At 43.2% G+C, this 12590-nt stretch overlaps 1 protein-coding gene across 1 annotated transcript in view; it reads left to right on the forward strand.

Moving 5' to 3' along the window:
* lrp6 (low density lipoprotein receptor-related protein 6) overlaps positions 1-12590 on the forward strand; it is a 179625-nt gene that overhangs the window by 113307 nt on the left and 53728 nt on the right. The window contains exons 6-7 of the mRNA XM_060902857.1: positions 1924-2320; positions 2958-3129. Of these exons, the coding sequence (XP_060758840.1) occupies positions 1924-2320; positions 2958-3129 (569 nt within the window). The remainder of the gene's footprint in view (positions 1-1923; positions 2321-2957; positions 3130-12590) is intronic.

The following is a 12590-nucleotide window of genomic DNA, read 5'->3' on the forward strand; positions in this document are numbered from 1 at the left end:
ACGAAAACGCCAAGTCTAATTCTTCTAAAACTGATTCCAAAGCGGAGTCAAACGCGCGCTGTTCACTAGCCGTAGCCATCTTTCCTGTTGTGCTTTCTCCAGCGTCGCGCAGCTTTGTCGTCACTCCTGCAAAAGCCCGCCCAAAGAATCCAAACAAAAACCTTGCGTTGTGATTGGCGGGCACGATTTGATGCCCGGGGTGTTTTTGTTTATATGGTGCGAGGCTAGACCCACTCCCTAAGCAGAAATATTTTTGGCCGCTAGGCGGGTGGGTCTAGTTTACTAGGCTATGAAAATGTACTTCCTTTTCCCGGTTGTTATGGCATCACCAAACGCCGGGAAAACAATGTGGATGAAGACACCAGTGTTGCCAGATACTGCTGACGTTTTCCAGCCCAAAATATGTTCAAATCCTCCAAAATGCACTTAAAACCACCCAATCTGGCAACACTGGAAGACACGCAGTTCTGTTGTTGTTGATATTCGCCATTTTGGAAGCGCAAAATACCAGGATGCAAATTATGCAATGCCCGTATGTAATCAACTCTTCTCACGCGTAGCGAGTCTACCTCTGTAACGTTCAGACGTCCCATTTTATATCGGTGCTGCCCCGCAAACTAGCATTTACTCCGGAGTAAATTTCTTAAACCACCTCCCGAGCAGGGTTAGATTTGCACCGGTTTAAGCAGCTTTCAGGGGCGACACCGGTATAACTTTGTACCGTGTGAACGCTCTACCGGGGCAGCCCCGGTGCTACACCGGAGTAAAAGTTGCCGTGTGAACACCCCTTTAGTTCCAGTGAAGGGAAATTGTGACGTTCTGTACAGTTGTGTGCTTCGAACTTGGTGGCAACATTTTGAGGAAGAACAACGTATGGGTGTGAAGGTCAGGTGTCCACATCCTAGATTTCTTGCCATGTAGTAGTGTGTTTTTGTTTTGCACCACTAGTCCCTCACAGTGCTGTGGTGTTGTGCATGAACACTCTTCAGTTATATTGGAATGTGGTTTATTACTCTTCAGAGGAAACTTTGACACACGTTAGGCCAAATAAAAAAAATAGTGTGTTTCCGGTAACCCGACCGATCGAGAATTTCCGCGTCGAAATTGCCGACCGTAAAGTTTTTATTACAAATTTCCCTCGATATTTTAGTGTAAGCGGCGTTAGTTTGTCTCAATTTTTTGTTTCAACGCATTCAAGTTGTGAAGGAAACGATAAAAAGTAAAATGTTTCGCCACTTCTATCAGCCCTCCTGCATAAACATGGAAGCGCACTTGTATACTGAAGGAGGAAGGGAAAACTGAGCCGAGCCACCATTTTGAATCCTCATTCAAGGCTGTAATGCAAATTGCTTCCTGTTCAGTATATATATTCCCAGCACTTCCATGGCAGGGAAAAACACTACATTTTACCGCCTATGTAGTCCCCTATTTATACAAATAGGAGTCATTCAGGATTCAGCCGTGTTTTTGCTCAGTGTTTTTGCTCGACCCAAGTTCTACAGTAGGCTAGGCCGTCTGCTTTTAATGGAAGTAGCCTAGCCTAGGACGTTATTTTCACGTTATTTCTTGATGTGTTTTCATGTTATTACATGAAAATATCATGAAATATCGCTTCCGTAGATCATAACTCGAACTCTCGCGATATATATATATATATTTTTTATTCGTTTAAAGATTTAAAACACTTTTATTTTATTATGATGTGTGGTATAAAGGATTCTGTGCCAAAATACTATTTTGTAAGATGTTTACTTGTGTTAATTTTTTCGAACAAAATAAAAAAAAAAAAATTAAGAAAAAAAAAACTTTTTCCTACCTACCGACCTTATTTTAGTATTTCATGTTACCGGAAACACACTTTTTTTTTTTTTTTTGGCCTTAATAAATGGTATTAATGTTTATTCCCTGACGCCCTTCTTCCAGGAGCCACAAAGCTGCTTCTCCTGGCGCGGCGCACAGACCTACGGCGCATCTCCCTGGACATGCCTGACTTCACCGACATCGTTTTGCACGCCGAGGACATCCGGCACGCCATCGCCATCGACTACGATCCTGTAGACGGCCATGTCTATTGGACGGACGATGAAGTGCACGCGATCCGCCGCTCTCGGTTGGATGGCAGCGATGCACAGCTGCTCGTCACATCGCAAGTGAGTCACCCGGACGGCATTGCCGTGGACTGGGTTGCGCGCAACCTCTATTGGACCGACACGGGCACCGATCGCATCGAAGTGACGCGTCTCAATGGTACTATGAGGAAGATCCTGATTTCTGAGGACCTGGATGAGCCTCGGGCTATCGTCCTGGATCCTGTCTCTGGGTGGGTCTTGTTATTTGTGAGTAAAAGGGCATGTTCTGGTCAATACAGGCTGTGTGCGTGTGCACGCAGTCACTCAGGAACGTGCTGTACACATGTAGTGCTTCCCTATTTGGTTATGTTACTGAGAGCAGGGAATACACTCTTCACTCAAGGGTAACTTTTACACCTGTAGTGCCCAGTGTATTGAGTGCGTTTATCATTTGTGTGTGTCTCTCTCTCTCTCTTGTGCTTGCTCACTCTGGCTCTCATCTCTCTGTTGCTGAGCAACAGTCTCCATGACTACAGCTGCATAGTGCGTCAGGTCATGTTGGCTAGCTATAGTGTGTGTGTGGGATATACTGTGTGTAATTTCAGATGGAAATTTTGTCAGAGAGTGATCTAGCCATACATGGAAGGGTTACATCACTGCTCAGCTGCAGACCTTCATCTCTCTCACCACCTCCTGTCTCTTTGTCTTGCAGTCACATTTAATTTACCTGAATGCTACTTTTTGGTTACAGAATAATTTAATTCTACATCATTTAACAATTCATTAGAATCGTCATGGTACGTTGAGCCTGGAATGAATTTCTCATATCAGGGTTGTAGTCAGCACCTCCACTAATTTCTGTGTCTCTGATGTTTCTCTGCTACGTAGATACATGTACTGGACTGACTGGGGCGAGAACCCGAAGATCGAGCGTGCGACTCTCGACGGAACTGAGCGAGTTGTGATGGTGAACACTTCCCTGGGGTGGCCCAACGGCCTGGCGCTCGACTATGCAGAGAATAAAATCTACTGGGGAGATGCGAAGACTGATAAGATAGAGGTAAGCTGTAGCTGGTGATTCGTCAACAGGGCAAACTGATTTGATGGCAGTTATCAAGCTGGATGCGAAGATTTATTCGTCTGTCGTTCATATGAGCGTTTACGCGCACAATTTTTGGTTTTCAAAGGAAATCTTGTTAATTCAGAAAAAGTTCGTATCCTACTCGTGTGTAAATTTACGTGCAAGACTAACCTTAACTCCATCAATTTCAAATCATGTAATGTTTAATGGACCGCTGCTCTTTTAAATATGGAATATACCGTGGAGTTTAAATTGCTTATTTTTATAACTTTTACAGTGTTTAGTAGACTCCCTTATCCAGGGCAACTTATAGAAGTGCTTTGGCATCTCTATCAAAACCACATCCTCACGCGAGTTCACTAGGTCAGGGACTGAGAACGTTTTGTGAAAACCTGTCATTTTATATTGTCATTAATGAAAGAATATAGAAACAAGGAAGCAAGTCAAAAAAATAATAATAATTAAGATTACAGCTAACCTGGGTTACCGCAAAAGAAGTAGTACTGAATAAATTGAGGACAAGACGTTCGGACTGGGAAGAGCCATAAGCTGTAAACAACAGCTTCAGGTGATGGAAGATTTAGCATTTGCTTATTATCTCATCTCATCTCGTTATCTCTAGCCGCTTTATCCTGTTCTACAGGGTCGCAGGCAAGCTGGAGCCTATCCCAGCTGACTACGGGCGAAAGGCGGGGTACACCCTGGACAAGTCGCCAGGTCATCACAGGGCTGACACATAGACACAGACAACCATTCACACTCACATTCACACCTACGGTCAATTTAGAGTCACCAGTTAACCTAACCTGCATGTCTTTGGACTGTGGGGGAAACCGGAGCACCCGGAGGAAACCCACACGGACACGGGGAGAACATGCAAACTCCACACAGAAAGGCCCTCACCGGCCCCGGGGCTTGAACCCAGAACCTTCTTGCTGTGAGGCGACAGCGCTAACCACTACACCACCGTGCCGCCCTTGCTTATTATTATTATTATTATTATTATTATTATTATACCACTGTTCGAAATACTTTTTTGATGCAGGCTGCCCAGTGAGCAACCTGAGGCAAAAGTTAGTAATATGTCATGGATGGACCAAAAATATAGAATCTATTTAAAATGTTTATGCTGAGTATATTATATTGGAGGGCGGCACGGTGGTGTAGTGGTTAGCGCTGTCGCCTCACAGCAAGAAGGTCCTGGGTTCGAGCCCCGGGGCCGGCGAGGGCCTTTCTGTGCGGAGTTTGCATGTTCTCCCCGTGTCCGCGTGGGTTTCCTCTGGGTGCTCCGGTTTCCCCCACAGTCCAAAGACATGCAGGTTAGGTTAACTGGTGACTCTAAATTGACCGTAGGTGTGAATGTGAGTGTGAATGGTTGTCTGTGTCTATGTGTCAGCCCTGTGATGACCTGGCGACTTGTCCAGGGTGTACCCCGCCTTTCGCCCGTAGTCAGCCGGGATAGGCTCCAGCTCGCCTGCGACCCTGTAGAACAGGATAAAGCGGCTTGAGATGAGATTTAATATTGTCATCTCTTTGGCTAATGGTAAACACAGCAGTTCCCCGATTGTGTGCGGCTTACCGGCTCTGTCGATCAGGAGGCTGGCACGGTATGAAGCTTCCTGTGCTTTGGCTACGGGTGTACCATAGGACAGAATGGTGGACTTGGACTGCTTCAGTTCATCACGTTTTTGTAAAAAAAAAAAAAAATCCATTGGTTTGTCCTTTAGTGCTGTGTGTTTGGTTGTAAGATGCCGTTTGAGATGCGACGGTTTCATGGACTCATTGCTCAGAACGTCGCCGCATACAACACACTGCGGCCTGGGCAGCTCCTCTGTCCCGCTCCAAATGAATCCCAGTTTTATGTATTTTCCGTCATACTTCCTCCTCACTGGTTTCTGCCGTTTGCTAGCAGTTCTGGGGCTGGTTTTGCCACTGTCGTTAGCATCTGCGCTCGGCTCACACACGTCCTCTTCAGTTCTCCCTCTCTCCTGATCCACGCTCCCATTCGCGGATTTAAGCCACGACAGTAATTTTGTCGTACTCGTCATAATTAGCAAAGCCACCTCCACCTTTTCCCATCACAGCCTAGTCTACCAATGGCGGATAACCGTCTGTCAGCGGGAATGCGTACGTACGCTACGTATGGCTACCCAGAAGCACTTGCAAACTTTTTAAAATTATTAACTTAATTTGTATCTCCTTTCATTTTCCTGTCATCGGTTGATAAGATATTTTCATCCATTCGGATATTATGGATAGTATTTCACGTTTTTTTAATTTTTTTATTTTATTTATATTTAATTAAGTGATTCTTTGGCGTACCACTAGAATGGAGCCCGCGTACCACTAGTGGTACGTGTACCACAGTTTGAGAATCACTGTTTTATCTCTATGTGGCACAGTTTGCACACTGCTTTTGTTCTGTCGACTTCGTCTCTGTCCTCGTAACGTTTGAATCCAAAGTAATGCCATACATCAGCTTTCAGGCCAGGCGGTGATTTTAGCTGTGCAGCTTCAGCCATCTCGCGTTCTTAAGTTTCGGTTTCGTTTGCCGGCACCCGCTTTTTATAGCGGTCCTTGCGCGGTCGAGAAAATAGTGCCTATAGCCACCTGGAAGAGATCGATCCACACGTTTTTGAATCGATCTCGTATTTTTTGAACGTGAATCGATATCAGATCGTGGATCGATCTTTTGAACCCAGCACTAGTGTCTTGGAATTACCCTGGCACTACTAAGATTTACGATGAAATTTGAAGAAAATACCCAAGAGTTACCAACCTGACAGGGCAGTGATGAGATCCTCCTTTTTTTTTTTTTCTTTTTCCTCTGCCGCTGCTTTGTGCGTCACCAAGCTCTCATGTACAGTGATGCTTGTTATCTTCTTCGTTTTACGACCACTGAGAAATACAGTTCTGCCTTCTGACTTGTCGAATTCTATGCATCAGTCACAAAGCATCTTACCAGTCTCTTCTCCTGTGCCGTGACGTAGCCGTGGGCGTCCTGCTCGCCATGACTCTTGAAAGACGTATCCACAGACACGTTTTGAACGCTCCCCTGCTGTCGTCCTCTCACTAGCCGTTTCCTCTTGTTGTACTTCCGTTTCGGTCCCAGATGTTCCTTGTCCTTGCTCTTCTGGACTTGTAGCAGCAGTCTCACTGTCTTGGAAAAATACTTGAACAAAGTGCTTTGACTCGCCATGTTCACAAAACTCTGAGAACGTTCCAGAAAACTTGAAACGTCATGTCATAATGAGGCTCGGGGTTCGTAAATTTTCTGTCAACCAACGTCTGGCGGTGATTCACCGCCTGTACCGCAAGCATCTGTGCTACCTGGGTTTGTAAATAGGTTGCGCGGAACAGTTGGGCAGCCAGGTGTTTCGAACACTATACGTTATTAAAAATTTTACTGGTGTAGAAGGGAGTCAAAATTACTTCCACTTCTGCCTTTCAGGTCCTGATTATTCGTTTCACGCTCCCAGCTGTCTGTGCACTCGACCTTTTATGGAGGTTTTTTTGGGTGGCATTAAATTCAGATGAGCTCGGTCAGGATTGTGCTTTGCACTTCATGGGTGATTAACAGACACACACATGTACGAAGGTGATCAGTGTTTCTGAAACTTACTTATTTGTATATCTGGCAACAAATTTTTAGTTTAGTTTGGCTTACATGAACATTTACACACCACTTCAGTGAAAGATTGAGAAGTGTGGCCCATTGGATTTCAACCCAGCACATCTATAATCATGTAACCTGCACTTGGAGACCTGTTCACTCTAAATGAGAGGGAGATCTCATCTCATCTCATTATCTGTAGCCGCTTTATCCTGTTCTACAGGGTCGCAGGCAAGCTGGAGCCTATCCCAGCTGACTACGGGCGAAAGGCAGGGTACACCCTGGACAAGTCGCCAGGTCATCACAGGGCTGACACATAGACACAGACAACCATTCACACTCACATTCACACCTACGGTCAATTTAGAGTCACCAGTTAACCTAACCTGCATGTCTTTGGACTGTGGGGGAAACCGGAGCACCCGGAGGAAACCCACGCGGACACGGGGAGAACATGCAAACTCCACACAGAAAGGCCCTCGCCGGCCCCGGGGCTCGAACCCGGACCTTCTTGCTGTGAGGTGACGGCGCTAACCACTACACCACCGTGCCGCCCTGAGAGGGAGATAACGGAGAAAAATGTATTCTTCTACATTTTTATCCCCCGCTGGCCGAAAGGCCCGAAGGGGTATTGTCATGGCGATTTCCGTCCGTCTGTCCCGGGAAGGGTGCTCGCCTTCTGAAATCAACTCCTCTCACAATTTTTGGATGAATTTCTCGAAGCTTGGCAAAAGGCCTTGTTCTATGACGGTAATGCACATATTGCGATTTTAGCTTTGTTTGTGGAAAATTTTTACCAGAGTTTTGACCCTTGATTTAAATAACTTTTGATAGTTTCATGAGGGTGGACGTTCTTCTGGAATTAACTCCTCTCACAATTTGTGGAGGAATTTCACCAAACTGGTAGCCTGGCAAGCCAGACTAAATGTGAATATTTAGTCTGGCCTCGATCCGTAGACATTTCCGAAGGGGGTGGGAGGAACAACCCGCTGTCTTTCAGACTGTCTCTGTGCGTATAGGCCAACGCTCTGACCAATCAGCGCAACAGTGACTGTGACGTAGTCAGAGCGACAGAAAGCAGTGGGGGAGACCTTGAAATAAATAATTTTTCAAAATGCGTATTAATTAATAAACAGGTTCTAGATATTAAGAAGTTTGGAGATAATGACCACAAGTTTGGAGTCTGTACCACATACTTGACATGCACTCTTATTTTTTTCAAGTGTTTTCCAAGGGTTTGCTTAAACTGTTTTTGAGTTTTTATTTAGTGGTGTTTGGTGAAATAATTTCCCTTAAATTTAAAATAACGGGAAAATAAGAAACAATCAAAAAGTAATGTTTCAAAGCTGTTTATTAATTCTTCGTACTGCACAAACTAGCCCCATCCTTTTGGCTACGAGCGGAGCAGCTGGTAGATCAGACTTTTGCCATAGCCGGTCGGCAAAACAGCGAAAATGTCCTTCTTGAAAAGGAATGAGCGGAGAGCCTCTTCCTGCTCATGTTCCAACGAAAACGCCAAGTCTAATTCTTCTAAAACGGATTCCAAAGCGGAGTCAAACGCGCGCTGTTCACTAGCCGTAGCCATCTTTCCTGTTGTGCTTTCTCCAGCGTCGCGCAGCTTTGTCGTCACTCCTGCAAAAGCCCGCCCAAAGAATCCAAACAAAAACCTTGCGTTCTGATTGGCGGGCACGATTTGATGCCCGGGGTGTTTTTGTTTATATGGTGCGAGGCTAGACCCACTTGTAGGCAAAAATATTTTTGGCTGCTAGGCGGGTGGGTCTAGTTTACTAGGCTACCAAACTTGGCAAAAGGCTTTGAAATATTGAAATTTCATTTAATTTGGGCAGATTTTCGCAGAGTTATGCGCTTGATTATTAACAGACTTTGGCAATTTCATCAAGGTGTGCTTGCTTTCTGAAATCAGCTTCCCTCACAATTTTTATCCCCCACTGGCCAAAAGACCCGAAGGGGGATTATGTCATGGTGATGTCCGTCCGTCCGTCCGTCCGTCCTGGGAAGGGGACTCACTTTTTCTGAAATCAGCTTCTCATAATTTTTAGAGGAATTTCACAAAACTTGACAGGATCCTTTGTTATCGGCTCCCAATTAGGGGTCGCCACAGCGGATCTTTCGTCTCCATTGCTCCCTGTCTTCCGCATCCTTCTCTACCACTCCTGCCACTTTCATGTCCTCTCTCACCACATCCATGCATCTCCTCTTTGGCCTTCCTCGTTTTCGTTTGCCTGGCAGCTCCATCCTGAACGTTCTCCTTCCCACATGCTCTGCATCTCTTCTCAGGATGTGCCCGTACCATCTCCGTCTCATCTCTCTTAGCTTAATTCCCAAGCTCTCCACAAGTGCAGTCCCTCTGATGTGCTCGTTCCTTATCCTGTCCAACCTCCCATCGCAAACCTTAACATCCTCAACTCCGCCACCTCCAACTTTTCCTCCTGTCTCTTCGTTAAGGGGACGGTCTCCAATCCATACATCACAGCTGGTCTCACGACTGTCTTATACATCTTACCTTTCACTTTTGCTGGGACTTTCCTTTCACAAATGACTCCCGAAATCCTGCTCCACCCTGCCTGCACTCTCTTTCTCACCTCACTATCTCAGCCCCCATTTTCCTGCACAGTTGACCCCAGGTAATATGCATATTGTAATTTCGTTCAATTCAGTCACATTTTACCAGAGTTATGGCCGAGTTGCCAGCCGGGGGATATTGTGCTCTCGTTGTAATAAGACACGTACAATAATTTCGCATGAAAGAACATGAAGATTACTCACCTTTTTAATTTTCAGGTTTCTTCTCCACTCTTCTGAAGCGTGATTGATTCATACATAACAAACAGCACTGCCTTGCTAACTTGTTCATCTTAGGCTGAAATATTACTACTTCAAAGTCGCTAAAAAAGCTTCTTAATGCTAACACAGCTGCTTGAAAGGCTGAAAAGAAACAGAAGGAGCCTCTCTTAGTCAAATTTAAATCATCTCATTAAAACCATTTGATTGATATTGCAGTGGACCAATCATAGACTTTTCCTGGAGCTGGTCTGCAAAGTCTACTTGAGCGTCTCATTAGCTGTTTTCTTTCCCTCTTAGAAAAACTTTTATTTTTGAATTCTCTCATTTTCAGTGTGAAATGAAGTAAAATATCCACAGTTTTTGTTTTTTAAACCAAGGGTGCCAATATTTCTGGAGGCTAGCTACAAATACAAGCCACATGGCGTCATTGATCCCTCCGGATTGTGTTTAAACTTCGACGTCTCCTTTTTGTCGCAAGTGGCTTTAAGAGCACTTTAAATCTACCCTATTTTTCGGACTATAAGTCGCACTTTTTTTCATGGTTCGGCTGGCCATGCGACTTGTACTCCGGTGCGACGTATATATATATATGTGTTTTTTTTTTTTGTTTTTTTTTTTCACCACGGAATAACTGGAGCTGATGCCGAGTCTGACGACAGCTACGCAGAAGAAGAGGAAACGGCGCTTCGTCTGCCGCTGGAGTTGGCGGAGTTGTTCAGAAGCGACACCGAGGATGAGGAATTCAATGGATTTGCTGATTTGGAGTGAAATCATCAGCTTGATAAACTTGATTGACCTGTGTTTTATTATTAATGATAGGCCTATAGTTATTTAAATAAGTTATGTAATGATTTTAGGCCTATAGGCTATTGAATAACTTGATGTTACGGTACATATTCAGCCAGTTTTTCTCTGGGCTATTATAAATGATTTTGTTTTGCATTTTTAAAAATAACTCCCCTTCCAAGATGAACTTTATTCTTCGTCTCTGATGTTATGGTGTTAATGGTCTGAATAACGTTTAATGTTTTTATCTGATATGACGTTAACTGGCAGGCGCACTTTCTGCCTGTTTTTTTTTCTCTGAGCGGTTGTTTTTTTTTTTTTTCACTAGGCGGTTGTTTTTACTACCGTACCTGTCTTTGGAGATGATATACCTATAGCCTACTTGACCTCTGATTTGATGAAATAAAATTCGACAAAAATGAAGAATGACACTCCTCGATGATGACTACAGCTTTAATAACACAGATGAAAGAGCCATTGGGCGATAATAAGCCCTACCGGTAAAAATATTCGTAGCCTGATGCATTAATCAGTTTGCATTTAGAATATTAGTTATGGGTCAGTCCATGAAATGGGGTTACCAAAATGTGACATAGAGGGAGTCACTTAAAACAATTTACAACTGAAAACAACTTTTATTTCCATGAAGCATTGACCATATAAGAAAATATAACCTAGTTAAGATAACTCCTGCTCTACAATGTATGATAAAATCCATAAATATTTACCCGGTTGCTAATGTAACAAGGACACGAACAAGCTTTTAAAAATAAAGGAAAAATATTGATAAAATCAATTTTTTGCTTTTATTTGCTTACTTTAAACATTAACACTGAATAAGAATTCATTAGAAATATTAGTTCAACATCATAAACACTGAAAATATGAAATACCAGTATTTCACAAACTTCATAAAATCTCTAAGATTTGAACAATAATAAGTCATTAACAGGAAACAGTTTCATCCTATATGGGGTAAATGAGATTATTGAATTCATTACTTTACTTAGTCACACTTGTATCTGCACTTCTCTCGAGCACGTGTTGTGGTGTGTGAGATCCCGCGAGAAGTTCTCTCGCGTCAGTTCAGCTGACCTAGACTGAGTAAATAGGTCTCGCAGGTTGTGAACGAACCAGGAAGTGAGCGGACGCTGAGTTAGGATGTGAGAAAAAACATCGATAATTTCTTTTATTGCCGTTTGTTTAAATTTCTTTCTACCTGCATCGTTTTATAGTATATTCTTCTTTATATTAAAAACATCAATCATGATTTCAACTCGTTTTATCATTTTTGATAAGCCTGGTTTCTAACGTAACACGGTAGGACACCACAATGTTACGTTCACAACCTATTTTTAGTGGATGAATTCGAAGCTAAATAGTTTATAGAACCTTCTTAACTTTATTATGTGAGTGTAAAACTAAATTGCAAGTACCATGAAACAAATTTTACTGAAATTCTCAGAAAGTAATGAAGGTTTATTTAAGCTCAAAGTCAGCAAATATTCCATGTCACAAAAAGCGTGTCATCCGTGTCCAGTCACAGGGGAAGAAAATGTTTCACATTTCTTTATTTCAAAAGAAAACTTCATTTTTTTATTTATTTTATTTCTTCAAACAATATTTATGGATAATCTGCTAAATATTTCTTTAAATCATGGAAATTAAAGATGAAATGATCATGTAAACCCGGACCAATGAAAAGTAACATCATTTCATGGACTGACCCATATATTACACACACTGGAATGTTGGAGAACACCGCCGATGGCCCGTCACTGTATTTTTTCCTGTTTTACCAAAAAGACGACGGTTAAAGGGGCCGGCTCAGCCTTCCCAGAAGCCTTTGCGCCAAGGCTCGAGTCACCGTTTACACATGCATCGACAGTCCTCTGTGCAACAACGCAGCAGCATCCCAAGCCATAGCTCAATAAATTGTATCGTGAAATTAAAGATATTTGGTTAAAGGAGCTACATTTTAAATTCTTTGGACCGGTCCATTACACTTTTGTTATTCCAGTGTAACGGATCGGAGAAAAAAAAAAAGACGACCATCTTGTGGGCGACCACAAAGGAAAGAAACCAAATCAGGCGTATTATATTCAAAACTTCCACGCACAACATGGAGATGAAGAAAAAGTCTGAGATGGGTTTTGAAGGGATCACCAACAGTGAATTTATGGCGCAGAGAGCTAGCAGAGTAGCGGTCACGAGATTTCAAATAAAAATAAAAAAA

Source organism: Neoarius graeffei, chromosome 21, assembly GCF_027579695.1.
Source record: "Neoarius graeffei isolate fNeoGra1 chromosome 21, fNeoGra1.pri, whole genome shotgun sequence".
Classification (NCBI taxonomy): domain Eukaryota; kingdom Metazoa; phylum Chordata; class Actinopteri; order Siluriformes; family Ariidae; genus Neoarius; species Neoarius graeffei.